Genomic DNA, 27,959 nt, shown 5'->3' on the forward strand with positions numbered 1-27,959 from the left:
TGCCTGGCTATACAGCAGCCTTTGGCTCACCTGGACTGAGTCCCTGTGGATTTTCAGAGCCAGCTATTACGGGGAGTCCTCTTTCTGGCACTGGTAGTCTGGGTTGGGGAGCCCGGTGAGAACCTGGGACCCCTCACTCCTGAGGGGGCACTTTCACAGCTGAGACAGCCCTCCCAATTCTTAACTACCACGCCATGGGTATGTGACCTGCCTGTTCAGTGTTTCATCCCATGTGGTTCTAGCCCTTTCAATCCTGGTGTCCTACCCACCCCTGGTCACAGGGTGTGGGCAGATAACCTAAGGAGATCCCAGTATCTCTCAATACAAAATGGGACAGCTCTTTCTCTATCTACCTTACTAGATGCCAGATAAAATTGTAGCAACCATTTGATCTAATGTCCTTATCGTCCCCACAAAGGGACGCACTTAATGACGCTTTTTTCTTTTTTTTTTTCTTTTTTGGTCAAAGATCCCTCTGAATATTTGTTGAAAGACAGAGACTCTTCTCCACAAAAAAATGTACTTTTGTGTGTGTGCACTCTCACACACACATTTTTGCATATTGTTTTTGGGAGAATCACAAAATTCCTGAGGTTCATTTTTAGGGAAGCCAAGTATTTTTTTTAAGACTGAATTAGAGAAAACAATTTCAATTAACCAAAAGAACTTAACAAAATATATACATAGTAAAATAAATGTGTTCATCATGAATTTAGTTATTTTTAAGCAATATTATTGATCTATTAATTCAGCATACACAAACTTACAGATTAAGTATCACTCCATATCTCATTGGTGACTACCATTTTATACAAGCTGCTTCTCCAATCATTAGAGAACAAAATGTTTATTGATAAGTAAATTCAGTATGTCACTCAAATCCCAGAAATGAACAAACAAAATGACTCTTTTTCCCTTTATAAAATGAGTTGAAACATGACCTTGTCACCTTCGTTTTCAATGCCTCTTTATAGAAAGACATACTTATCTTGAACGTGTTTTAGGCTTATACAAACTAATCCATTACCATGTACAGTTATACTCAAGGAAATCATTTCATGTTGATAGTTTATTGAAGTAGGATTAAGGGAAAGCACTTAGAGTTTGTGAGTATAGCAGAAAAGCAATTCCTGAGGAAATGTTTCACATCTATATCCACAGCACTTAGTATCATGTCTGGAATGTGGCAGGGACTGTATGAAGGGAACCTTTAATTCCTAGGGAATGTACTGCCTTTATTGCTAGACCATTTCTCTAGAAGCAAGAAAGGAAAGGACAAAACGAATAAAATTCACAGAACTGTTTTAGAAAAAAAGTTTTAATTTATATATTTAGCTCTTTATAAAATATATTTAAAACCCCCAAGCCCAATCATTCATTTCAAAAGACAAATCATTTCAGTAGTCTTCCTTGAAGTGCCTGCAATTTCTTGATCTGGTTTCAGGGAAGGGCACAGTTTGCATGCTTTACACTGTCAAGATAAAAATCCAGTAGAGAGAAATCTTGTTGCAACGGGTAACTGTTTTCATCTAATACAAAGAGGCTCTGCACCTTCATTACACAAGGTGTCCCGCCCCCTGACAACAAGGAGTGGAACAAGTCTGCTGCAACCATGCCATAGGTGATCTCTGAGGAAGGACCTGAGGAAGATGAAAACACACATACACAGCTCTTGGTGTCATTCCCGGGTTGACAGAAATGTACGTGTTGAAGGGCTCATTGCTTCCCTCAGTTTTTCGAGTCCCAACCCCACTTTATATTTGCTTTGCTATGCCTTCTCTTTCTAGTCACAGGTTGCTGAAGATATTCTAGAATAATGACACGCAATTCCTGTGGATTATGGAGAGAAGGCAGAGATAATACACTGTTCACACTGATAGCATTTCCTATTATGACACAGCTATTGACTTCTTAAAACAATAGAGGAAAGAACTGAGATTAACATTTTCCTAAATTAAGCATGAAACAAAAAGAAAACTACTCTTGTATTTATCTAGTCTACAGTTCTTATCATAGTTATATATACATAATTTATTGCTTATATAATAGAACCCTGAATCAATTAGTTAATAAATATCAAATCTTGATAACAGAAAAATACTAAAATTATAGACAGGTATATCATTGTTTTTACTATTTATCCTATATTCTTCCTCTTATTTTTTTTAGGACTTCTAATCAAATTGTTCAGCAGGTTACTCAATACTAGACTAACAATGCACTAATGACGACGCTCAGACTATACCAGTTCCCTGACCAGCACCACCAGCCTTTTTTGGATTAGGTCTACAGACTCCTAGAGGACCAATGACATATTTTTGGAGGCGTGAATTCTCTATAACAATTAAACTTTTTGTATTTTTACTTTGATAAGCTAAAAATAAATCAAGATTAGCAACCATCTGAATGGTCTCATGACTTTATAATTGGTGCCCATATTTTCACTTATGGTCACAATTTAATTAATTTCAAGAAATATCACTTTGTGTCAAGAATGAGCAAAACAGACATATTCTTGATATGAGAATGATGCTTCTCTGGGACATAAATGCTAATTGACTTGTGCAAAAAAAAAAAAAAAAGAAGAGACAAGACTAAAAATATAATAACATTTAGAAAAGGAATAAAAATAACCAAAAGAATGAAAATTAATAAAGAAAGCAAATAAAAAATTCAGAGACTTCCAATTAGGATGTAGAAAGCTGGAAAGAGCATGGCTCCTGCCTTAACAATTATTAGAAAAGCTAAATAAACTACAAAATCACAATTTTCTTGAACCAATAAGAGAGCCAAGGCTGCAGAGCAGCCAAAAAGACTGAAATGTAAAGAGAGATGTAACAGGAGCACAGATTTACTTGGGGCAGAGCTAAGAAAGAAGACAGGTCCACCAAACGAGCAAGGAAAAAGAATGTACCTAAATTTTTAATGAATTCCTAAAAGCCAAATATGGGCCAGTACCACAGACAGGGGGAATTTGCACCATCGCAGGCTATTCTCATCTTCACCAGGTGCTCACAAGACTGGATGAAAGGAAAGACATCAGAGAAAGCCTCCAACTATGATGAAGGCCTGGAGAAGGGGAGAAGCTGCCATGAGGAAAAGCACAGAACATCACTCAGAACCACCCTCTAAAGAAATAAAAACCTTAAACTCCTGGAGAAAGGATGGAAAATCCTGTTGCCCCAGGGTACAGGTGAAGATCCACGGAAAACTGAAAAAAGAAAGAGAAAAATCCTGCTATGCCTGGGGTAGGGGCAAAAAACTCACTCTGGATCAAGACCATTAGTGGTGCCCTACTGCTGGGGAAGGGTAGGACCACACAAAACCCACCAAAGATACGAGGCAGAGCCTGTCTGTTACAGCAGGAGGGGAAAGGTCACTGTAAAAGCTAAAGTGCCATATTCAAGATCCAGAGACACAGGGCTATGTAGATTAGGGCTGGACCAGAATCAGAGACTCCTGCCCCTTCTACCAGGCTAGAATATACCAAATAACAATCAATAGAGCCTGTACAACTTGAGGAAATACAAGAATACAGACAGAAACTCTCTGAGGCCCAGATGCAGAGTGAAGAGTTAAAGCTGATAGTGAAATAGGATTATTGGGGAAAACTTTAGCAAACCACTCCTCAATACAAGCAGAAGATAATGCTACAAAAATTTGAAGCCAGTAGTGACTTTAAGGCAACCATAGCAATAACAAGCTTAAATCCAACTCCACGTCTGACAAGATTACTCTGCCCAGATTGCAAATTGGTACAGCTGCTATGGAAAACAGTATGGAGGTTTCTCAAAAAAATTAAAAATGGATATACCTTTTGACCCAGCAATTGCATTTCTGGGTATTTATCCAAAGAAAACCAAAACAATAATTCGTAAAGATCTACGCACTCCAATATTCATGGCAGCACAATTTACAATAGCCAAGATATGGAAGCAACCTAAATGCCCATCAACAGATGACTAGATAAAGAAATTATGGTTCATATATATACAATGGAATATTACTCAGCCATTAAAAAAAAAAATGAAATCCTACCATTTGCAATGACATGGATGGACCTAGAGGTTATCATGCTGAGTGAAATAAGTCAAAGATAAATACCATATGATTTCACTTATATGTAGAATCTAAGGAACAAAAAGAGCATACTAATCAAAAACAGACTCACAAATATAGTAGACAATTTGGTGACAGATGGAGGGGGGTTGGGGGGGCTGGAGAACAAGGTGAAGTGTTATAGAAGTACAAATTAGTCACTGACAGTTGGGCAGAGGGAATGCAATTAGCATTAATATGATGGCTAAGTGAAGGGCCAGGGGAGGGAAGGAGAGAGCAAATGGAGGATTGTTTTATGAACTATATAGATGTCTAACCAATGTACTATATACTTGGAACTAATTTAAATAATTTTTTAAAAAAAAGATTACTCTGCTCACTCCCACCCACAGTAAAGGTCTAGGAAAACAAACATGCCTATTTCTAGGTTAAAAAAAAAAAAAAACAACTGTTTACCTCTGTCTATTTTGTTCTATATGAAATGTTTAGCATTCAAGCAAAAATTACTAGACACACAAAAAAGCAAAAAAATAAAAATCCATTATTAAGAGACAGAACAAGATAAGCTCACCTGCTTAGACAGTCTGAGACTAACGAGGAAAAGTATGGAGTTTGATCATCTGACAAATGGATTACCTTCACTTTGTTTTCACCCACTGACTATACCTAGTTTTACAGCTGAAGATACTGCAAATCCACTCCACTGACAGTAGACTATCTTCATACATATAGTGTCACACATTCATTTATTTAATCATTACAAAACTAAGGTACTAACCGTATAGTGGTCGCCAGAGGGGGTGCAGGGAAGAGAGTAAAAGGGGTCAAATATATGGTAACAGAAGGTGACTAAACTTTGGGTGGTAAGCACATAATGCAACATACAGATTAGGTATTATAAAATAGTATACCTGAAACTTATATAGTGTTATTAACAAATGTCACCCAAAAAACTGATTTTAAAAAAACTAAGATCCTAATGTTTTTGCTTACCAATTGAGAATTTAGAGGAAGAAGAGATTAGGTGCTTGCTTTCTTCCATTCATGTACTGAGACAAATGTAGAGCAAGTCTTACCTTACAACTTACATAGTCTTATGTTGCACTCAAGCTAAATTATCCTTCTGCTTTTAGCTTACAGTAATAAATCTTAATTTACAGTCTAATGTTCTTGCTGTTCCATTATACTATCTACACTACTGAAATTAATACTTTCACCAAGAATAACCTCTTGATGACATGCTGATATCTTACCTATAATTCTTTTGAGCTGGTCAGGAGAAATGTTGAGAAGAATCTTCTCTATCAGCTTTGATTCTACATGGATGCGAACTTTATATATTCCATCAACTATGGTCATTAAAGCTGGCCTATAAGAGAGTAAATAGCACATGACCTTCAAAAATTTTTTCAAATTTTAAAAAATGTTTAAATGCAATAAATCAGAAAGCACTGGGTTTTTATGCAGGGTTAATTTTAACTCCTAAAGCAACTCTAGGATGTTCTGAAATACCCTAGACATAAGAGAAGGGTTTTTTAAAGAGTTTCAAATGATAAAACAATAAATTATATTATTCCATATTCATTTTAAAATTTCAGATACTAATATGAAAAACATTATTTTACACTGTTGTATATTATTTTTTAAATAAAAATAAAGATGATAACCACATATTTCACAATAACAATTTCAAGTTATTTTTTTCCACTAGATTCTTTCCTATCAAAAACAAACTCTTTTGCATGTCAGTAAGTAAAAACTAGATAAATAATACATCATGTAATGGTATATATACAATATGGTGTTAAAAAGAATGAGAAAGATTTATAAGTGCTATTAGGGAAGGCGTGCCATGATATGCTCTAAGCAACAAACGAGGTGAACAAAACAATATGAATAATATTCTATCTGTGTACTTTAAAGAAAGGAGTATACATGTGCTGGTATGAGCAGAATAAATTAGTGGAAGAATATACAAAAAAACTTCTAACAAGCATGGAAGTAACACTGATGGTAAAGGGAGTGGATGGGGATGAAGACTTTTACTTTTTGTTTTATATCTTCCTCTATAGTTTGCATTTTTACCATGGTATGTATTATCTCTTTTAAAAATAAATTAATTTTTTAAAAATAAATTGAGAACAGAATTTAGAAACAGGCTCATAAATAGAATAGTGTAACAGCTAAAACAAAACTACTCATTTTTCCTCTAAAAACCTACTTTCCCTTTCACCCACATTTTCACTCTACACTCTTTCCCCAGGTTATCTCTTTTCCTCCATTCTTTATTTCAACAAATACATATTCAATATCAACTGTGTACTATTCACTGTGCTAAGCACTGGGTATTGTTAAAGAAAAACAGCAAAATGGAGTTGATATTGTCAAGAGGACAATTTAAAATGGAGTCAGGAGACCTCCAGAAAGCTAAGCTAACACATCTTCTCTATGTGAAACTGATCTTTTGAACTGAGCTAAAGCACAAACAGCTACATCTTGATACAGTTTCCGGGACTGGTTCTGTATTACTGAATTCTCTATTAAGAAATAAATTTTTGGCTATAATCAACAGGACAAGTAATAACAAATATTGGAGAGGATATGGAGAAATAAGAACCCTCATACACTGCTGGTGGGACTGCAAATTGATATGGCCACTATGGAAAGCGGTATGGAGGTTCCTCAAAAAACTAAGAAGTGACCTACCCCATGATCCAGCAACCCCTCTACTAGGTATTTGCCCCAAAGACTTGAAAACTCATATGAACACCAATGTTCATAGCAGCATTATTCATAATGGCCAGGACATGGAAGCAACTAGTGTCCTTCATTAGATGATTGGCTAAAGAAGCTGTGGTACAGCTTCTCATCCATAAGAAGAGATGAAATACTATCATTGCAACAACATGGATAGACCTTGAGATAATCATACTAAGTGAAATAAGCCAGATAGAAAAGGTTGAAAATCACACGGTATCATATATGTGGGATATAAACCTAAAAGCAACTGACTGACAGTATACACTAGTGAACAAGATAGAACTGGTACCTTCACTGAAGAACTAAAGAGTTTGGTGGGAGAGAAAGACAATAAGCTTTTTGGCAATGGTGCCAAGATGATTCAGTCCTTTCAACAAGTAATGCGGAAACAACTGGATAGTCACATGAAAAATACAGAAAAATTAACTCAAAATAAGTCATGGACCTATATGTAAGAGTTTAAAATATAAAATTCTTAGAAGAAAATATAGGAGGAAATCTCGAGTATCTTGGCCTATGAATATCTTTTTTAGGTATTATACCAAAAGCACGAGTGACAAAAACAGATGATAAAAAGTGATGGCAAGGATATAGAAAAACTGCACACCTCATATGTCACTGGTGAGAATATAAAATTGTGCAATAGCTTTGGAACAGTTTGACAGTTTCTCAAAAGGTTAAACATTGAGTTATTATATGACCCAGAAATTCTACTCCTGAGTATGTACCCAATAGAAACAAAAACATATATCCATACAAAAATTTGTACATGAATGTTCACAGCAGTATTATTTATAATAACCAAAAAGTGGGAACGATCCAAATGTTGAGTTGGGAGGAAGGGAGAATGAGAAGTGACTGCTAATTGGGTGTGGGGCTTTTTGGGGATGGGTGATGAGAAGGTCCTAAAATTGACGCTGAATGCTATTTTGTAAAGGCATATAATGTATAAGGTAAAAAGTAAAAGATTATCCAAGACTGAACATTTATTATTAAAAAACAGTGTTTTCACTGAGTTGGTCAGCCATTTTACCATAGAGCAGTTGCTATCCTTAATTTCTAATGTAAAGTTGAGAAAACTGAGGTACAAAAAGGTTAAACACCTTACTAGTTTCCACAACTCAGAGGTTAGATCAAATAATACCTTTAACCTTTAAATTCCAATTTATTTTAAGGTAGGAAAATGAGTTTCTTCTGAGCCATTTAGATCATGATTTAAAGTGTAAAGTAATTTAAACCAAGTAAAAATTTTCTTCAGTATAGCTGCTTCAAGACAATGAAATCTCCCAATTATTACCTTTAAACACTCTTATTAAGATTACTAAGAAGTTTTTACTTTCATCAATAGCTATTTATCATTCAGGAGAAAAATTTATTCTCTTGGAATGGTTTTAGCGAGTTCTCATTAGAAAGAATTGATGTATGTAATTTTTTGAGGGTCATTTCCAGTCCTATAAAAATAAATATTTTCCATCCAATTGGCTTGCTTATTTGCCTTACCTGTAGTATATTTTCTTCATAGTACATGGCAAGCAGCTAAAACACTGTTTGTAGATCTTGTTCTCATCTGTTTCTAGTTCCAATCCACATTTTGCACAGCCAGTATATATAATGTTCGGAAGAGAAGAGAAAATACTCTTCAGAGAACTGTGAGCATTTAGAACTACTTTCTGAGCTGCTGTAATAGGAAATACTAGCTCTAAAATCAGGGCTTTGATTAGAATCACTCCTAAAATGACAAACACAAAGAAATAGTATAAATTGTAAGGCCAAAATTATAACTTTAATTTACAAACATGGTTAATTATGTAGTTGATTCACAGTTATTTGTACTACAGGACACACCCAAGGTCTTGTTCTTGGTCTTCTCTACTTCACTCTTTTCCTAGATAATCTCACTCACTGATGGCTTGAATACTGATAGTACAATGTAAGGGGTGATCTGCCTAGACTTAAAGATTTATTTGGCTAATTTGACTAAACGGATGTGTTTTCTTTCTCCCTGTCTTCTGAAATCATGCAAAATAAGTTTAATCTCTCTTTTAGGAGAAATCCATTCAAACACTTAAAACCAGCTAATATACCCTCTCTCCCTGCCCTCTCTTCTGTCTTTAATTGATCATCATCAAAACCTAAATAGGAGGTAAGTTATTCTCCTATTCTCTATTTTGTCCAAAAATAATATACCACTTGTTTATCCTCTTTTTAAACTTTCTTTTTCAATTTCCTGCTCATCATTATCCATACTCTGGGTGTTGGCTATATAATCACATGAGCATTTGAGAGTCCTTATTTACTAAATGTGTGAATCACCAGGAATCTTGAGCATGTTCATTCACTACTCACTGGCTCATGCATTCACCTGTTAAACAAAAACTAAGTATCTATAATCTGCCAGATATTCTTTTTTCCAATTTATCTTTGCCTTATTGTATACTGAGGTCTATGTATAGTGAGGTATATAAGTTTATCTGAGCATTCTTCTCCTTTCCTCTTCATACTCAGTTTAAAGCCTTTTTTAAGCGTTTGAATTTATTCTTCATCCTTTTACGAGGTAATATACTCCAGGTCAAGAATTAATCATTCTGGTGTCCTATTATCTTTTCTGGTCATCATTTTGAGAGTCTCATTAATGGTGACTTTCCTATTCCTAAGTCTTTCAGTTTGCTTTATTCTTTTAGTGCCTAAATATTATCTCATCATCTCTTCCAATCATTTCACATATCCCTTCATTAATTACAAGGATGTGTAGTGGTCAGCATACCTAATGAACTATAGCAGCTGCTACATCACATCTTTCCACAGACACATTGAATCAATAAGAAATTATTTAATGAAAGAAAATGATTTTAGAAGAATGTTAACATAACTCCAAACATTTTGTAAATTTACAAACTTTTTAAAAAGAATTAGAAGTTCATTATGAATGTGGACTCTGCTTTCAAGGGGCTTACAGCCTGCTGGGTACTGATGTTCTGCTGATGAAGGATGAGATGCTACGTGAGCATCCTCATTTCTTTACCAAGAGTCAGGCACAAATTCACACCCCTCTGGCTTTTGTTAAGGTTTGTAAAGAGAGCAAAGCCTCTTAGGAAATTCTCCCATGTTGATCTCCCTTTCTCCCTCCTTTTATTTAACTATGAAATAGGTTAGGAAAAAATTGCTTTACTTCCATGTGCTCTCTCCATTTCTGTCTTAAAAACACATAAACAATGACAGAAACCATTACTGTTGAACATAAAAAGAATGAAAATGGCTAAAAGGGCCTCTATGAATACAACCTACCAGGGACTGGTTGTAACACCGCCAAGGTTTCACATGGTTTCCCAATAGGGAGCATGTCTCCAGGGTATGTAAGAACGCTTCCAATTCCCAGCCTTATCCCTCAAACTGGTGAGGCTATCTACATCCTTGGTACCATTAATCACCAGAGCTGTGACCACCTATTTTGTTGTTGTTCATGATGTTGACTTTTATTTTAAAATCTAATTCTAGGTCTTCAATCTTAGCAGACAGTATTTTTGTGGAAGCAGTAGATGAGAGGTAACTTCTCCATGACACTAAATTAAATGTAGCCCTCTACTATGGCATTCCTTCTTGCAGTGACCAGCTCCCTAAGCCTGTGGGGATTCAGGGCAGAGAGCTGGGGACAGACACAGGAGGGGCACACAAACATGAAACTGTTCTAGGAACTATAACATTACCCAAGATTTCACCAGTTAGTATAAATCTAGAGTCTTCTGTGGCTATAAGCAACTTACTTTCATTTTTGAAAGTTGTATAAAAGTTTAATAGTACAAAAATTTATAAATTGTCTATCACTTGTGCTTCTTCCAGAAATAGTAATTTTAAATTAACTATTAGTATTAATAAACGTTTCAATACAGAACTGAGTGTATAGAGTTCTTCTCTGAGAATTAATCTCTGTGTTCCATTAAAAGTTGGGTTTTTTGAGAGGTGTTATTCTTTGTTTCCTATTTGCATTCTCCTTAGCTTAGTTTTATGACATAATAATGTTAATGTCTATAATCATATTGTATAAAACATATATACCTACCTACATGGATTAACACAACTTGTAAAATTTTAATCCGATATTCAACCAAGGTAGACTAAGGGACTGGATTGATGCTCCAATCTTATAAAAAAATAAATACTTATTCTCTGTCCCTAGTCCTGGCACACAGCTCCAAAAACTCTTGGAAACTCCGAATGCTAAAAGATGACTAAGAGCCCATAGGTAGCTTCAGAATGAGGGCTGGCCACCAGAAAGGCCAAAGCATGATTAGAATGTTGGAACTTTCAAGCCTATTCCACAACCTCTGAAAGTCTGACTATATCACCAATGGCCAATGAGTTAATAACCACGCCTACATAATGAATCCTTGATTAAAAACTTTAAATAAAAGGGTTCAGGGGTGCTGAATATACAGAGGTGCTGGGAGAATAGTGCACCTGGAGAGGACATGGAAGCTTCATGGCCCCTCACTAATCTCTAGTGTTCAAAAGCAGATTGAATTAAATGATGAGCTGCTGGTAACTATACATAAAAAAGTTTAAGTGATCCCTAATAATTATAAATTAACCTGAAAAAAACATAGGCAAAAAGCTGAGAAGATGCCAATATCTAGTTCAATTATCTACAAAGATTTAAATTTCACTTTCATATTTAATTACATATTTTTTCCTGCAAATGGTAGCTTTGCTTATAGTAAAACTAGCATACCTTATGTACATAGCGATCTTACCTGAACACTTATCCTCTAAGTGTGTTGCTAAATCTGACATCTTCACAAAAGAGGGCATGTTGTTTTGAAATTTTGCTTTAAATGTAATTGCCCTTATATCATCATCAAACAGGCACTCGCAGGATGACCAAGGTGTTGTATGCAGTTCTAGGTTTTCCAGGATGCAATTGCGCTGAACGAAAAGATATTTAAATTCCCAAATATAATCTTAAACAAACAAAAAAAAAAGTTACCAAAAAGGAAATACTCTAGGCTCAAAATTAGACTAAACAAATTGACTTAATTCAAACCGTTAAATACAACTTTTATCACACTAAGGAATTTGGGTATAAAAAGACAAAATATGAATATTGTATTAAGGCAATTAGGTAAGGATGCTAGAGATCATTTTAATAAAATTTTTTTCTAAAGATTTCTTGATTTCCTAGAGTCATAATTTATTATAACCTACTGCTTTTCAGAGTAGCAAACTCTCATTTTGATATCTACAGGCAAAGATTTTATAAAATAACAGGGACATAGAAATGAACACATGTCTGCCATAATCAATATTCTCATTGATTTTCAATACCTTAGTTTTCTTATTTGGCTAATTTTCCAGGTCAAATAAATGCATTTAGATATAGTTGCACCCATTTTTAAGTCTCTCAGTAATCATTCTAATTCTTAAAACCACAGTAGCACAGAATTTCTTGCCAAATAATCATTCTATATTAATAAATTCAACTTTAAACTATAATAAAACAAAAAGTGGTCTCTTAGCACTAAGTTTTCTAATATTAACAGCAGTCTTTTTAGTTTCCCACTTACTTCAGGTCATACACCTAATTCATGTCCCCATCCGCTTCCTTAGCTTCTTTCATTTTAAAGTTTGTGTATATGTGGAGAATCTTAGAACAACTCAGTAAATCCTTATAAATAACCTTAGAAAAAACTAAAGAATATATATTCTAAGTTGTTGCTTAAAAACCATCACTATTTTTAAAATAGCTTTGTTACAAAATACATGCTTAGAAACCAGGGAAAAGCTAAGTAAATAACAGGCATAATCTCAATACCTCAAAATAAATATTTGTTTTCAATTCGTTTAATTTTTACTTAATATATCAAATATATTTTTATATGTCATTAAGTATTATTCCACATTATTTTAAAATCTGCATAATACATCATTGCACAGATAAACCAAAATCTTAAAAAATTATTACAGCAACTCTATTTGGAACATGTTCATTGTTTTTTATTTTTCACTATTATAAACTACTGTGATAAACGTATTTTTAACTACATCTTTATGTATAGCCATGATGAATTCCTGTAAGTGTAATTATTAGGCCAAAGGTATTACAAATTCTAAGTCTTTCATAGGCATTGTCAATTGTCCTCAAACAAGATTTTGCAAATTTATATATTCAATAGTTTATGAGAGTAACTGTCTTACCATAGCTTCCCTATTAATTTCTTAGGAGAAAAATGATTATTTTATTCATGTGTCTTCAATTACTAGTAGTAGTAGTTTTTCTTATTCTTATTGGCCATATTATTTCTTCTTTGGTTCTTGTCCATTTAGCCTTAAAAATATTTGACTTTTGCTTATTGCATTATTTTCTGACAAAATGCAATTTTTTTCTGTTTTTTTAACTTGTCTTTTAAGTTTGTATATGGTGATTTTTATGTATGGTATAGTTTTTGTTGCTGTATTTTATTTAACCTACTAACTTTTGATTTCAAAGAGGTTTGCTTATATTTTTTCTACTACTCATTGTTTCTTTTTTTAAAAACGTATTTGAATATCCGGTGCATCTGGAATTTATTTTAGCACAAGTAGGAAATATAAATTTAATTCTATTTTTTCCTCAAATTGTTGGCTAGATATTCCAAACTACCAACTTTTTTTAAAAAGGAAAACGTTTGCTTTCACTTTTAATTATAAGATAAAATATGTTTATTATAAAATATTTAGACAGTAAAAGAAAAGGTAAGTAAGATTGGTCATGTTTGAATAAGCTGGATAATGGTACTTCAGTATTATATCTATGTATGTTTGAACTTTTTCATACTAAAATGTTTAAAAAATAAATGCAGTTTACATGCAAAAAATTCAAACTAAAGGTATAAATAAAAATAAAACCATATAAAACCACCATACAGAGATAACCACTGCTATCATTTTATTATCTATATTTCTGGATTTTTAAATGTATATACATACTTATATATCAACTTCTATTAAAATGGATCCTACTATAAGTGAAGTTTTATAATCTACTTTTTAAACTAAATAATACATCACATACATCTCTCCAGGCTAGTGAACATACATATCTTTGGTAATAAATACCTTTGTGTGTCCACCTAGACCACAAATGACCCTTTTAACTGTTTCCTCACCCTCTGAAATAAGCTCAGGCATTCCTATTTGTACTTTTCAACCCCATCCTCCAGGCTGCAGTTCCCTGAATCAAATTCCATCTGAGCAATCAGATTTTCTTATCTGGGAATTTGGAAATGGGGCTGGTCTCCTAAAAAGAAAAGTAAAATCAGGAGCTACAGAGTAACCACCTGCTTTTTACATGGTTGAGAAGTAGAGTAAGTCTACACTGACTGAATGAAGCAGATACATAGAGAAGCTGCCTGGGACCCACAAAGCTTTTCAGCTTCTTGTTCCAAATCCCCCAGGAACCCACATGTACTATGTACTACACAATTCCATTATCTCCAGTATTCAATTAATGACCGACAATGATCATTTCTAATTACATCACCTAAATGTGTATTTTTCATCTTTAAAACAAGTAAAACTGGTGCCCAGTATAAAGTTAACAGAGAATGCCTCAAGAAATACTAAATGAATAGATAGAATGCTAACAATTTCTGAAAGTAGGAATCACTTACTTAGATGACTGTTCAAAACTGATATTGTTCCATTTTAAAAAGAATAATCTTGAGGGATTGAGGTGAATATTAAAACTCAAAGATGATTATAAAATGATGGTTATAAAAGAAGTATGCTGAATGAACAAAGAATAACTACATCTTAATCCCAAGACTCATAAATTTTCAATATTAACCTAAATACCATAGAATTATCTAGACACAACTATAATTTATCTTCTAGTAACCAAATAACTATTCATTTTAACAGAATATCAAGCATGGAACAATCTGCTTTGCTATAGCTCCATTAGAGTTAGAATAATACATTTGACCTACATTTTGATCAGCATGCACTAGACTCATGCTCCCTGCTATGAAACAGTGGTCAATAATGATGGTCAGTCCATCACTGACACATATTTGTAAGATTTCCCAACCAAACAAATATGTGTCACTGTTTGATCCTAACATAAAAGTCAAAAGTCAGACTTATCTCAAATCCTAGTCATAGGCTATTAATGATTAAGAGAGACAGTGTGACAGATCTTATCTTTAGGTAACTATTTTGCAGAGAATTTTGGGAAGAGAAATTAACTCTTTCCGTTAAAAAAGAATGAGTCACACAATCAATCTCTGAATTAATTAAGTAGGGTAAAATAATAACTCAAAGCCACCGATTATACTATCTCTGACTGTTATAACTAGAGGATGTCAGAATATCAAAAAGCAAATATACTATTTTATTAAAATATCAATTCCATTTAGTTCAATACATCATAAATTATTAATTTATGCTTTAAAGAAAAATATAATAATGGGTTGTTTATGTTTAAAATGTGATTTTAAACATAAATATTCTATGGATGGCTACTAGTCCACATTTTTAAAATATCTAGAATAAAAACCTGGAAAACAGTATTTATTAAACAGTAACATTATGACTTGAAAGAGTTAATGCAACTCCCTAAAATCTATGTTACAACCAGAGACAAGTTTATTTATGAGCCTTTTGGTTGAATAAAAACTGTAGAAGCTTCTCCAGATTTTTTTAAAAACATTATCTGAAGAAGATAAAATCTTCACTAAAAAGGTAAAGTAGTATACCTGGGAATAAATAGCAGCTTTTATTTTGCCATCATTAACTATAGAAGACTTTTTAGATTACCAAATTGCTTACAGGTGGTATAAAATATAACAGAAGTAATCTGCAGAATATTCATTCATTATCACTTATATTTCAAATGAAGTCTAATCTCTTAAGATTCTCTTCATCTTAGGCTCATAAGCATTAATCATTTACCTAACTATAAATAGATTAAATGTTTTTCGGAGTACTTACGTTTTTTCCTTTGAAGTTGAGGGTACCAGGCTGCTCCACGACCCCATAATACAAGTACACAATGTTGACCTTGGGCCTGTTCCACAGTTACCATGATTTTCCTTTGCTTCTGTCCTCTATAACTATATAATGTCTCTGGAAAAGAAAAGGAGTATTTTAATTGGCATTACTCTATCACCTGTGATACTGTGATATTTAATCAAAATATATAATGATAACCAAATGGTACAATAAGGAGATCTTATATCTTTATTTTATAATCTAAATGATTACCTGTCAGTATAGTAATGTCGACAACTCTTAGCACTGCATGTACTAATATGTCAGGCTGAAGCTGTTCCAATTCTACAAATTCAACACTGTTCATTTTCTGAGGCTGCCTCTGAGGAAGATCTCTAAGATAGGAGTGTTTTGAAGACACATACGCCAGTAAGTCTTGAAGTACAACATCACTAATTATACTGGAATCTAAGAGGGAAAAAAACACACAAACACACATAGAAAAGATAACAAAATTTTATTTATTTGTTTGTTTGCTTATTTTAGGCAAGGCAACTCTTGGTTGACCTCACAGATTGCAAGGAACTTGTCAGCTTATGATCCCTTACTTTTTAAATTTTTTACACCTACAGCACCTGGTCTTCCTAGGTGGTCTCTCATCCAAGTACTAACCAGGCCCAACCCTGCTTAAAAATTATATTTTCTTGACTACACAGTATTTTTTTTAGAACTGTTATTTTGTTGTAAGGTGTGATTAAATGTAAAACTATTCATTTCTTTAAAACATGTAGCTTACTCTAGAAGCAGTTTAGATGTAAAAATTAGCTTGATATTTTTAATTAATAGAAGTGAAATTATTTACCATCTCCAAAAATCTTACCCTGTTCCCTCACTTCTTTGTTATTAATCATTTTTTCCACCAATTAACCAAGACCAATACTTCAGTTATTTTTTGACTCCTCCATTATCCTGCCATATCCAATCAGTTCCCTAATTCCTGGAGTCTGATTTGATCACAGCTTCCCAAACTGGCCCAAACCACTGCCATTCTTCCTCAAGACTCTTAGCATGTCACATCTGAAATACTCTAAGAGCTGCCTAACTGGCTCTTTTGCTGAACATGCCTTCTTCTTCCCCACTTCTAAGTCTCTGTCCTCACCACTTTCACTGGCTGCAAAGCCATCATCCTGCTTTCTACCTATTCAAATACTACACAGATTAACAACCACTGTGGGCCACCAGTGATTTTTTCCTTTTCTCTCTCTCACTTGGCTTTTGAGCATGTGCTACATTGTAATATTTCTCTTGATTGTTAGATCAGTTATTTAATTCATCAGTCATGCCATTTAGATGTTTTTTTTTCTTTTCTGTCTCAAATTCTTTTCTAGTTTTTTATTGAGATATACTTTACAAACAATAAAATGCATACATGTTAAATATACAGATTGATGAGTTTTGCTGATTAATTTTTAATTTCCCTGAAGGAAAGTGAAGTATGTTTGAATATGTGATTAATTGTTGAACAAAATAAGATCTTAGCAAAAAATACTCATGTACTTTTTAGAGAGCAAAGACTATGAACTGATTTCAGTAGAAAAAAACATGACTCTTCTTTCCTTCTCTCAGTAACATTCTCATCCTAATGTATTTCTTATACTAAAGCCATTTAGTAAGGCCTCATTTTTCACTCACTCATCAGATCATTTACTATGTGACAGGCATTATACTTGGTGCTAAGAATACAAAGATATATCATGTCACCAACTCAACACTGACAAGAGAACAAACACTGGGCTTAAAGCATAAGAGATATATGTAAGCATTCCTAAGAACACACAAAAGGAACTACCCACGGAAGTTAGAAGAGGTTTTATAGAAGGAATATTAAGCTGGGTTTTGGAAAAATGTCTTAAAGAGTTTTCTAGGTAGTAATTGAGGGTAGAGGGTATATTTCTAGGTAAAGAGAAGAGGTTCGCAATCCTTTACATACCATAGATGCTTTTGGTAGGCCTATGAAACAAATTGACCCATTATCAAAACAGCATTTTTATAACAACTTTATTGAGATTAATTCACATATAGAAAATCCACCCTTTTAAAGTGTACAATTCAGTGTTTTTTTAGTATTTCACAAAGTTCTGCAATTATTACCATGATCTAATTTTAAAATATTTTATTACAGAATAACACTTTAAGCGGATAAAATGAAATAGGATTGGCAAACCAATTATATGACAATATAGTAACTGAAATATTTTTAAACCGAGATAATTTATGTGTCTCATTAATTACTTAAATAACAAGATATAGCAGAGTATATAACAACTACTGTAATTTCAAAGTATGCCAAAGTATAATGGGCATAGATGATACTCAAGTTATCTTCAACAACTGTGATGTGACATGAAAATCTATATGCTTTCCATTGGTGACCAAGTCAAAAGTACTGCTAATATTACTGTGGATTATTACCTTATTCATAATGGAAAGAAATACTAATTTTCAGTTCATGATTAGTGAAAATAAAGATGTAATGTCTTCACAGCCTTACTTTATGAACGTTTTAATGTAGAAGAATCCATTTTCACAGGAGAGTAGGAAGAACATTTAGGAGGTTAGTGATTATCCAGCAGGAGAACATTGGAAAACAGGTAAGACTACATGAAAGGGAAAAGGGTGACAGATTTGTGAAATAGTTTAGGGGTAAAACCCAAGAAACAATTAGAGGTGGAAGGTAGAGAAAAGATTAAAGATGGCATCAAGATTTCTAGCACAGCTGAGTGGATGAATAAAAACGAATGTGCTATAATTTTTAAAACCTGATAAATGAAATCTATTCTAATTAAGATTACATAATTCCTAAATAAATTTTACAAAACAATGGTGATAACACTAACAAAAATAATGAGCATTAGAGAAAAGAACAGATAGTATGAGAGATGAATGAAAGAGAAGAGTGGAGATAAGGAAATGAATTAGACTACAGCAAAACTCAACTTCAAATACATCTTTCCATGACTCCAATTTATTTACCAGGCCTCCTAATTTTACTCATCCCTGCTTCCATAAAAATTTATACAGAAACATCTGACTATTCAAATTCCAAATAAAATAGTCTATTTCATGAATCATTATGTTAACCTTTGATTTGTACATTTAATTTAAGATAAATCAATATTTATCACAGTATCAGGGCTAGGATTGTAAAATAAGTAACAGCTCATTAAAATGACAAAAAAAACATAAGTCTTTGCCAATAGTACAATATATTGATCAGAAGTAAGAATGCTCTCAACAGTTGAACTACTTGTAAAAGAAAAAAAAAAGCTAACCAAATTGATTTATTCTTTTAGAAGAAAAACAGCTGCAATATTCTCAAAGCATCAACTGAAAACTATTTGCCTAAATGAAACAAAAACCCCTGCGAATAAACTTTATTTAACTACTAACCTGTGAAAAACAAGGCAATGTCCATTACGATGTAAGTATAAAAACAAAGAGTATAATGTAACCCGAAGGTTATCTAATAATTAGTTCAAGGTTTTTCACAACATTCTATAAAAACCTTAAGGTCCCCAGGGGTTCCACTAGATATTCTCCACCAGAATTAGGTCTTAAGATTTTTATGAAATTACTAAATTAGATCAGCCTTATTTGAATCTAAATCAGCCTTAAAACCAAAGCTATCTACAACATCTATCTCCCTAATCCCTTGAAAATATTTGCATACCATGTTATTTTCATTATTTCAAAAACATTCCTTACCCTTCCATTGTATTAACAGCTATAAAATATCATGAATTTTTTTAAAAAAACATTTAGCTCCTTGGAAATATGCTTTTCAAGAAATGGTAACTTCAAATATTCATAATAAAAGATTAAATTTAAATCTTTTTTTAAAATCCTCAAATTAAAATTGACTGACTCAACTTGCCAAAAACATAGTGTTTTTAATTATTATAAGTTCATACTAAATCCTATATCTGATATGGCGAATTATTCTTTCTTGTTCTTTGTCAAAAATGTCCTATCTGTTTTTGGCTATTTATTCTTCCATATCTCAGAATAATCTCATCAAATTTCATGAAAATCTTATTGGGACTTTGATTGGATTTGCACTGAATTTATAGATAACTTGAGGAGACTTGAAATCTTCTCAATGCTAAATCTTCTAATTAATAAAGTATATGTTTTTCAGGTCTTCTTTCATTTCTCTTAATTTTTACATTTTCTTTTAACAAAAGAATTAAATTTATTACTAGAATATTAGTATCGCACATGATAATATTGTAATGCTGCCCTCTATTTATTTAAGCGTTACGAGTTGTTGTTCCACTTGAGAAATGTAATTGACTTGTGTTTATTCACCATATACCTGGCCAACTTGCTGAATTTTCCCATGATTTCTAATAATTTGCCTGAGTTTTTAGAGGAAAAAATCCTATGAAAAAGAACAATTTCATCTATAAATAATGACAGCTTTCCTCTTTTTTTTCCCAGTCTTGTTGGAAATTTCTTTCATGTTTTATCTCACTGGTTAGTATCTCCAATACGATGTTGAATAAAACTAGTAATAGCAGTACTATAGTCTCATTTCTAATTTTTAAAAGGAATGTTCCTAATCTTGCTCTAATTAGGGTGATATTTGTACTGGATTTCTTAAAGATACTCTTTATGAAGTTAAAATAAATTTCTTTGTATTCCTAATGAATGGGTGTTGGACTTTCTTTTCAAATGCTTTCTTTGTATCTATTAAGATGACCATATGTGACCTTTTCACACTTTTTTAAAACTATTGTTAGACACAATAAAAAAAAATGGCATAGATCATAAAGGCTCTGTTTATCCCACTGGGGACCAAATCAAAGTTGTAACAGAAACAAAGAGGAGCAGCAAGGAAAAATCACCTGGGATCTAGATGAACAAGCCATAAAACTATGGAGAAATCCAAGAAATCACCCTACAATGGCAGAAGGTAGGACAGGGCAAGGACATAGGGCTGCCCGGTCTCCAGTGGCTGAGACGGTGGCTGCGGCTAGGGCAGCGACAGACGCCTCTCAAGGAGCTGCGTCAGCGAGCGGATCTTCGGAGTGACAGCTCTGCTCAATCTCAGCACTACTGCTGATTCAGCTGCGCGCAGGGACACCAGGGACTTAAAGACACTGTCAGAGGGAGAGCTGAGGGGAGACTCACTCTGTATAGAAGTGTCAGTAGTATCTATTGTTCCTCTGTTGAGCCCTTCCCCATACCAGTGTGAGGAACACAGCACCACCATAGCCTGACATCATCAAACTGGATAACAGAGGTCACTCCGCCCAGAGGACTCCTGACTCCTCCCCCAACTCGCAGACCCACCTAAGCCACATCCAGGTATATCCTCAGTGAGTCAGGTGCTCCTTGCTGAGCAGCACCTAGACTCACACTGGAGGCAGCTGGCCTTGGTTTCTGGTGTGGTCTTTTGAGGCAACTATAAGCACAGCATCTGTGGATTGCTTGCTGAATCTTAACAGGTGACCCCAGAGCAGTACGAGGCTTGAGCTAAGTTTGGACTGCAGCTGAACCCCTCTCAAGACTGTACCACTGGACACCTAATTCACAAATCCACACTAAGACCAGGAGACTTAGGAGCTTTGCTTAATACATAGAATCAGACACAGAAAGGCAGTCTAAATGGGAAGACAAAGAAGCAGAAACCATATGAGAGAACAGAACAGAGATCTAGATATAATGGAGTCAAGTAATCTAACAGATGCAGAATTCAAAACATTGGTTATAAAGATGCTCAATGAACTTACGGGAAGTATAGATAAATTCAGTGAGAACTTCAATAAAGAGATTTAAAAAACATAAAAATGAAAAAGGAAATTATAAAAGGAAACCAGTCTGAAATGAAGAACACATTATCTGAGATGAGAAGTTTATTAAATGGAATAAGCAAAGGAATAAACAAAATGAATAAAGGAAAGGATCAAATACCCTATCTGGAGGACAGGAAAGCCAAGGACACTCAATCAGAATGGCAAGAGATAAGATGCCGAGACTATAAAAATAATTTAAGGAGAACATGGGACACTATTAAGGGTCAAAATAGCTGTCTGATCAGCATACCCGAAGGAAAACAAGGTGTTGAACAGCTGTTTGAAGAAATAATGATGGGAAATTTCCCCAACCTGGTGAAGGAAATGGACACAAAACCCCAGGAAACTCAGAGAATTCCAAAAATCAAGGATCCAAAGAGACCCATATCAAGACACATCATAATTAAAATGCCAAAGGTTAAATACAAAGAAAGAATTTTAAAAGCAGCAAGAGAAAAATAGATAGTTATTTATAAGGAAAAATCCATAAGACTTGCAGCTGATTTCTCAAAAGAAACTATGCAGGACAGAGGGCTTGCCAAAAAATATTCGACAGGTTGAAGACCCAAGATCTCTAACCAAGAATAATTTATCCAACAAAGCTATCATTTAGAGTTGAAGGACAGATAAAGAGCTTCCCAAACAAAAATAAACTAAAGGAATTTATCACCACTAAGCCAGTATTATAGGAAATATTGGAGGGACTTCTTTAAGAAGAAAAAATATGCATCAAAAACAAGAATAAAGAATGGTAACAACTATATTCCTATCAATAAGTACCTTAAATGGAAAAGAATTAAGTATTCCAACCAAAAGATGGAGTGAAAGGATAAGAAAACAAGACCCCTACATATGAAAAGGAAAGAGATAGTAAAAGAAACTGCTTTGCTGGACTTAGAAGGTACTTAAATCAGATAAAGATAAACATTATATGATTTCACTTACATGCAGAATCTAAGGAATAAAAACAAACTAATCAAAAACAGACTCGCAATTTAGTGACGTACAGAGGGGAGGGAGGTTTGGGGGGTGCTGAGAGAATGGCATGAAGGGTGGAAGAAGTACAAATTAGTAGCTGATGGATGGTCACGGGGATGGGTTGCACAACATAGGGAATGCAGTTAGCATTAATATGTTGGCTAGGTGGAGGGTTAGGGGAAGAAAGGAGTAATTGGGGTGATCATTTTATGAACTATATAGATGTCTAACCAATGTACTACATGCTTGAAACTAATTAAAATAAATAAATTTTTTAAAAAAACTAACGTTAGACTTACAAAAAAGTTGCAAAATAGTAGAGTTCCTTATGTTCCTCACACCATATTCTCTAATGTGAACATCTTACATAATCATAAAATAATTAGCATGAACAGGAAATTAATACTGATTAAATATTAACTGATATTTTTAACTAATATTATTTTGTACAATGTCTCTCCATTTGGGTTTCTTCAATGTTTTCTTGTGATTGGAATGAAGTTATCCATTTTTGACATGAATACCACAAAAATTATGCTGGGTCCTTCCCAATGTATCATAGCAAGGGTTTCATGATATCTATAATCTTATTACTGCTATTTACCTTAATCACTCAGTTAAATTGGTGTCTGCCAAGTTCCTTCACTGTAAAAGTATTTTTCTCCTTGTAAGCTGATAATAAATATCTTGGGAAGATACTTTGAGGCTATGCAATGCTATTTCTCTTCGAACTTCTACCCACTAATTTGAGCATCTCAGTGGATCCTTGCCTGCAATATTTATTACTGTGATGTTTGTCTAAAGGTAATTCTATATTTTTCTCTTTTCTCTCACATATATTCACTGGATCTCCATTGTGAGGAATGGAATCTTCTCATTTATTTATTTAGTAAATTAGTTACTTATTTATATCCACACAGACCTTTAAATATCTTATTCTGTGCATTATAATCTAATACTATCATTATTTTTTACTTAAATTGTTCCAATTTTGGCCAGTAGGCACTCTTTCATGTTGGCTCTCCTGTTATTTCAACAGTTTTTTATGATACCACCAGATGTTCTGGGGTCATGTTGTATTTTCCCTGTCCCAGTCCTACAACCAACTACTTCTAACAGTGTTGGTTCATTTTTTAAAGAATAATGTTTACAGACCAAGATCCTGGGCACTAGGTATGCTCATTGTTACTGAGGTGTCACTGCTTCTGTGTCCTCAGCAGACAAAGCTAGGAAATATACATATGTATACTAGCCCAACCATACACATATATCTATATTTCCATATCTTTTATCTGTTTATCTATATAGCTATATATTGAAAACCCTGAGTTTATAATTAATACCTCTGACTCCAAAACAAAGGCTTACCCTTCCCTTAATTTATAACTTCTCTCTACTCCAGTGAGAAACCCAATTTTCACCATCTACAATTTATTTACTTAATTGGTCAATATATATGTAGATTTGATGGTAACCCACTCCCCTTTGTGAAAGTTGTACTAACTAGATTTCAGCATTCTTGTACAGTCCTTTTGTCTTTAGCCTTGCAGAATGCAGCTAATATGCTGATTTTCACAGTTAACTTAGGTTTGTTCTTTTCTTTCCCTACCCTTTTGTGTAGTTATTTCCTTCATTTGTAATGCTGTTAGATTCATTTGTTAATGTTTGCATTCCACTTTGGGTTTCCCCTTCACCACATTCTAGATAGTTTCAATTGTTTGTTTATTTGGGGTATATGTGAAACATTACTATGATTCTGTGAGTCAGAACTATACCCAAAGATATACTCAGAGAAGTGTCACTGCCTCTTCATCAATGCTACCCTATTTCCATTCCCTCCTTCTTTCTATCCCTTTCCTACTCGCTCCCTGTATGTTACCAATCTCTTTAGTTTCCAGTTTATCCTTCCTGCATTTTTCATTTTTTGCACAAATGGAAAGATACACATGTATTTTCTTATTTCTCTTTTCTTTCTTACATGGAGGACAGCACACTACATATATGTTTTTGAGCTTTGTGTTTTTCACATGACAATATTTCCTGGAAATCACTTCATATCAGTTTTTAGAGCTCTTTCTTTTGTAGCTTCACAGTATTCCACTATGTGTGTATACCGTAATTTAATCAACCATTCTGTTATGTATGAGCATTTCGATTTTTCCCACTGTCTTGCAATTACAAACAATACTGCAATGAATAAACTTGTGCATATGTATTGTTATATTGTTGTAGCTGTATCTTCAAGATAGATTCCTAAAAGTAGGCTTGTTGGGTTAAAAGCAAGAACATATGTAATTTTGTTAGGTATTGCCAAATATCTCTTCAGAAGGGTTGTAAAAATTTGTATTCCCACCAGAAATATATAAGAAAGTCCTATTTCACCACAGCTTCACCATCAGAATGTGTTGTCGTACATTTTTAAAATTTTTGTTGATACGATAAAAAATGATATCTCTTTATAGTTTAATTTGAATATCTTATGTGTCTTTTCCCAACAGCGCCTTTGACACTCAATTTTTAAGAGTTTGATATATTAGGAATATTGGCCTTTTGTCCAAAGTTTATGTTGCAAATATTATAAGTATACCAATTGTCTTTTGATTTTGATTATGGTGTTTTGGTCATTCAAATTTTTTACTTTTCTGGAGTCAAATTTATCAATCTTGTTTCTACTGCCTCTGGATTCTGAGTAATAGTAAGAAAGCCTTTCCCCACATCAAGATTAAAGAGGAATTCATCCATTTCCTTCTAGTAGTTGTATGGTTTTATTTTTTACATTTATATTCTGAATACATTTGGAGTTTATTCTTCTATTTGTTGTGAGACATGAATCTAATTTTGTCTTTTTCTAAATGGCTACCCAGTTGCTTCAGCATCATTCATTAAAAAGTTAAACTTTACTTCAGTGATTTCAGATACCATCTCTGTCATATACTAAATTATATGTATGTGGGTCTAATCCCGATCTTCCTATTCTATTCCACTTGTGTCTATTTGTGTACCAGTATTGCACTGTTTTCATTATAGAGGCTTACTAGTATGTTTTAATGTCAGGCAAGCCTAGTTCCTCAAAGCTTTTTTTTCAATATTTTCCTAGCTATTCTTGCATGTTAGCTTTTCCATATGAATGTTGGTATCAACTTGTATATGCCACAACATAGCTTGTTGGTATTTTTATTGAGACTACACTGAGTTTATAAATTAACTTATGGTGAACTGATATTATTATAATGTTGAGTCATCCTATCTAAAAATCAAGAATGTTGTTTATTTGTTCACATTTTTTTCTTCTTGGAGTGTTTAAAATTTTTCTTCATATTGGTTTTGCACATTTCCTATTATATTTATTCTGAAGTATCTTCCTTAGTAGTATTGTGAGTTTTTCCCTTCCACTATGCCCTCTGTTGAGTGTGTATATATAAAAACTATTGATTTTTTTTTACCATTAATTTTTGTATATTCTTACACCAGTGAATTGTTTGTTTGAATTGGTTTTATCTTTGATTTCCTGGAGTTTTCCAGAGATGTTATCAGAGTATTTGTACACAGAAATAGTTTTCATTCTTCTTCGCCCATTTAGATGCCCCTTCTTATCTAACTGCATTGGTCAACTCCAGTATAATGATTAAGAGTAGCAGAGATAGTGGACATCCTTATCCTGTTCCCGATTGTAGTGGAAATGCCGCTAATGTTTCTCCATTAAATAAGATAGTGGCACTAGGACTAAGAATATTTATTTTATTGATACAGTATCAATTGCATTATAACACTGTATTGATACTATATTTTTCGATACTGAGGAAGAAAGTATCCCTCAATTCTTGTTTCCTAAGTGCTAGTAATAATAAATGGGTGTTAGATTTTGTCAAAGGGTTTCTCAACATCTAAGGAGATAATCATATTTTTTCTTAATTTTTTAATAATATGGTATATGATATTCATGGATCTTCTATTTTGAAAAAATCTTCCATTTATGGAATAAATCTCCCTTGGTCATTATTTCCTTAATGTGGTATTAGATTTCAATCACTAATATTTCATTTAGACTTTTTGCATCAATAATCATGTATAATACTGGTCTGTATTTTTATTCGTAGTGCCTTTATTTGGTTGAGGTGTCAGGATTATACTTGCTTTATAAAAGAAATTAGGAAGTTTCCTTCTTCAATACTCTGGAATAATTCATAGAGCACTGGAACTATCTGGTCTTTGAAGGTTTGCTAATAATTCTCCTTGGAAACTATCTGGGCCTGGTGCTTTTTTGTATGGTAGTTCCTGAATAACTTTCTCTATTTTTTCTTTAGAAACTAGTGTCTCTAATGGGATAAATTTTGGCAATCTGTATTTCCCTAGAAAATTATAAATTTAGATTTTTTCAAATTTATTTGCATCAGATTCTAAAAAGTAGTTTTACTGGTTTTTAACTTCTGTTATTAATTATATCCTCCTTGTTATTTGTTTCTTTATATTTGTGCTTTCTCCCTTTTTATTTGATCAAATTAACTGGTTGGTTCATCTATTTTATTTTTGGAAACAGAATTTTGATTCATTAATTTATTGTATTTCAATTCTCATTAATTTCTGCTTTTATCTTTATTATTTCATTCCTTGTCATTTCTTTGGTTTACTTTGTTGTTCTTTTGCTAGTTTTCTGAGTTTGGAATTTAATTCGTTTCTTTTTGTTCTTTAATTTTCATTGATAAAAGTGTCTAGCTAATAGGTTTTTCTCTGGTATCTACCTTAAATGCATCTCACAAATTCTGATATGTATTGTTTTCATTATTATTTCTGAAAAACACTATAATATCCAGTTTGTATTCCCTTTCACCCAGAACTTCTTTAATAGGTTTTAAAATTTCCACATAATCTTTTTGTTGCTGTTGTTAACAAATTCTAGTTTTATTGCATTTGATTAGCATGTTTATAAATAATTCTATTTGATAGAAGTTACTGATATTTTTTTGTGACTTAATAGGACTAATTTTTCTGAATGTGTAGTGGGCACATGAAAAGAATGTGTATTTCTATTATTGGAGTGTAGAGTCCAATTTATATCCATAAGATCTACCCTATTCACTATGTTGCTTACATCATTTATATCTTTAGTTATTTTCTGTATATTAGCCCTTGTGTCATTAGAGAAGTGTAAATTAAAACCACCATGAGATATCACTGTAACAGATTAAAATGGCTAAAATAAAAATAGGATGATATCAAATGCTGGCAAGGATGTAAAGAAACTGGAAGATACAATGCTGGTAGGAATTTAAAATGGTATAGCCACTCTAGAAAATAATTTGGCAGTTTCTTATAAAACTAAGCATGTACTTACTCCAACTG

At 33.2% G+C, this 27,959-nt stretch overlaps 2 protein-coding genes across 20 annotated transcripts in view; one reads left to right on the forward strand and one right to left on the reverse strand.

Moving 5' to 3' along the window:
• LOC107509904 (synaptotagmin-15) overlaps positions 1 to 3,802 on the forward strand; it is a 37,613-nt gene extending 33,811 nt beyond the window's left edge. For all 4 annotated transcript variants that reach the window (XR_004951633.1, XR_004951630.1, XR_004951632.1 and 1 more), the window contains one exon: positions 2,170 to 3,802. The gene's annotated coding sequence lies outside the window, so the exon portion shown is untranslated. The remainder of the gene's footprint in view (positions 1 to 2,169) is intronic.
• Positions 1,301 to 27,959, reverse strand: part of SHLD2 (shieldin complex subunit 2) — an 81,305-nt gene continuing 54,646 nt past the window's right edge. For 14 of the 16 annotated variants that reach the window (XM_016142811.2, XM_016142823.2, XM_016142819.2 and 11 more), the window contains 6 exons: positions 16,057 to 16,251; positions 15,784 to 15,918; positions 11,568 to 11,774; positions 8,320 to 8,548; positions 5,313 to 5,428; positions 1,301 to 1,640 (listed from right to left, as the gene is read on the reverse strand). In XM_016142811.2, coding sequence (XP_015998297.2) covers positions 1,441 to 1,640; positions 5,313 to 5,428; positions 8,320 to 8,548; positions 11,568 to 11,774; positions 15,784 to 15,918; positions 16,057 to 16,251 — 1,082 coding nt within the window. In that variant the 3' untranslated portion in view covers positions 1,301 to 1,440. Of the gene's footprint in view, positions 1,831 to 5,312; positions 5,429 to 8,319; positions 8,549 to 11,567; positions 11,775 to 15,783; positions 15,919 to 16,056; positions 16,252 to 27,959 lie in introns of those variants that run through there. The other 2 variants (XM_016142805.2, XM_016142824.2) reach the window with 2 other exon arrangements.

The sequence above is a fragment of the Rousettus aegyptiacus genome, unplaced genomic scaffold (assembly GCF_014176215.1).
Source record: "Rousettus aegyptiacus isolate mRouAeg1 unplaced genomic scaffold, mRouAeg1.p scaffold_m13_p_6, whole genome shotgun sequence".
Lineage (NCBI taxonomy): Eukaryota > Metazoa > Chordata > Mammalia > Chiroptera > Pteropodidae > Rousettus > Rousettus aegyptiacus.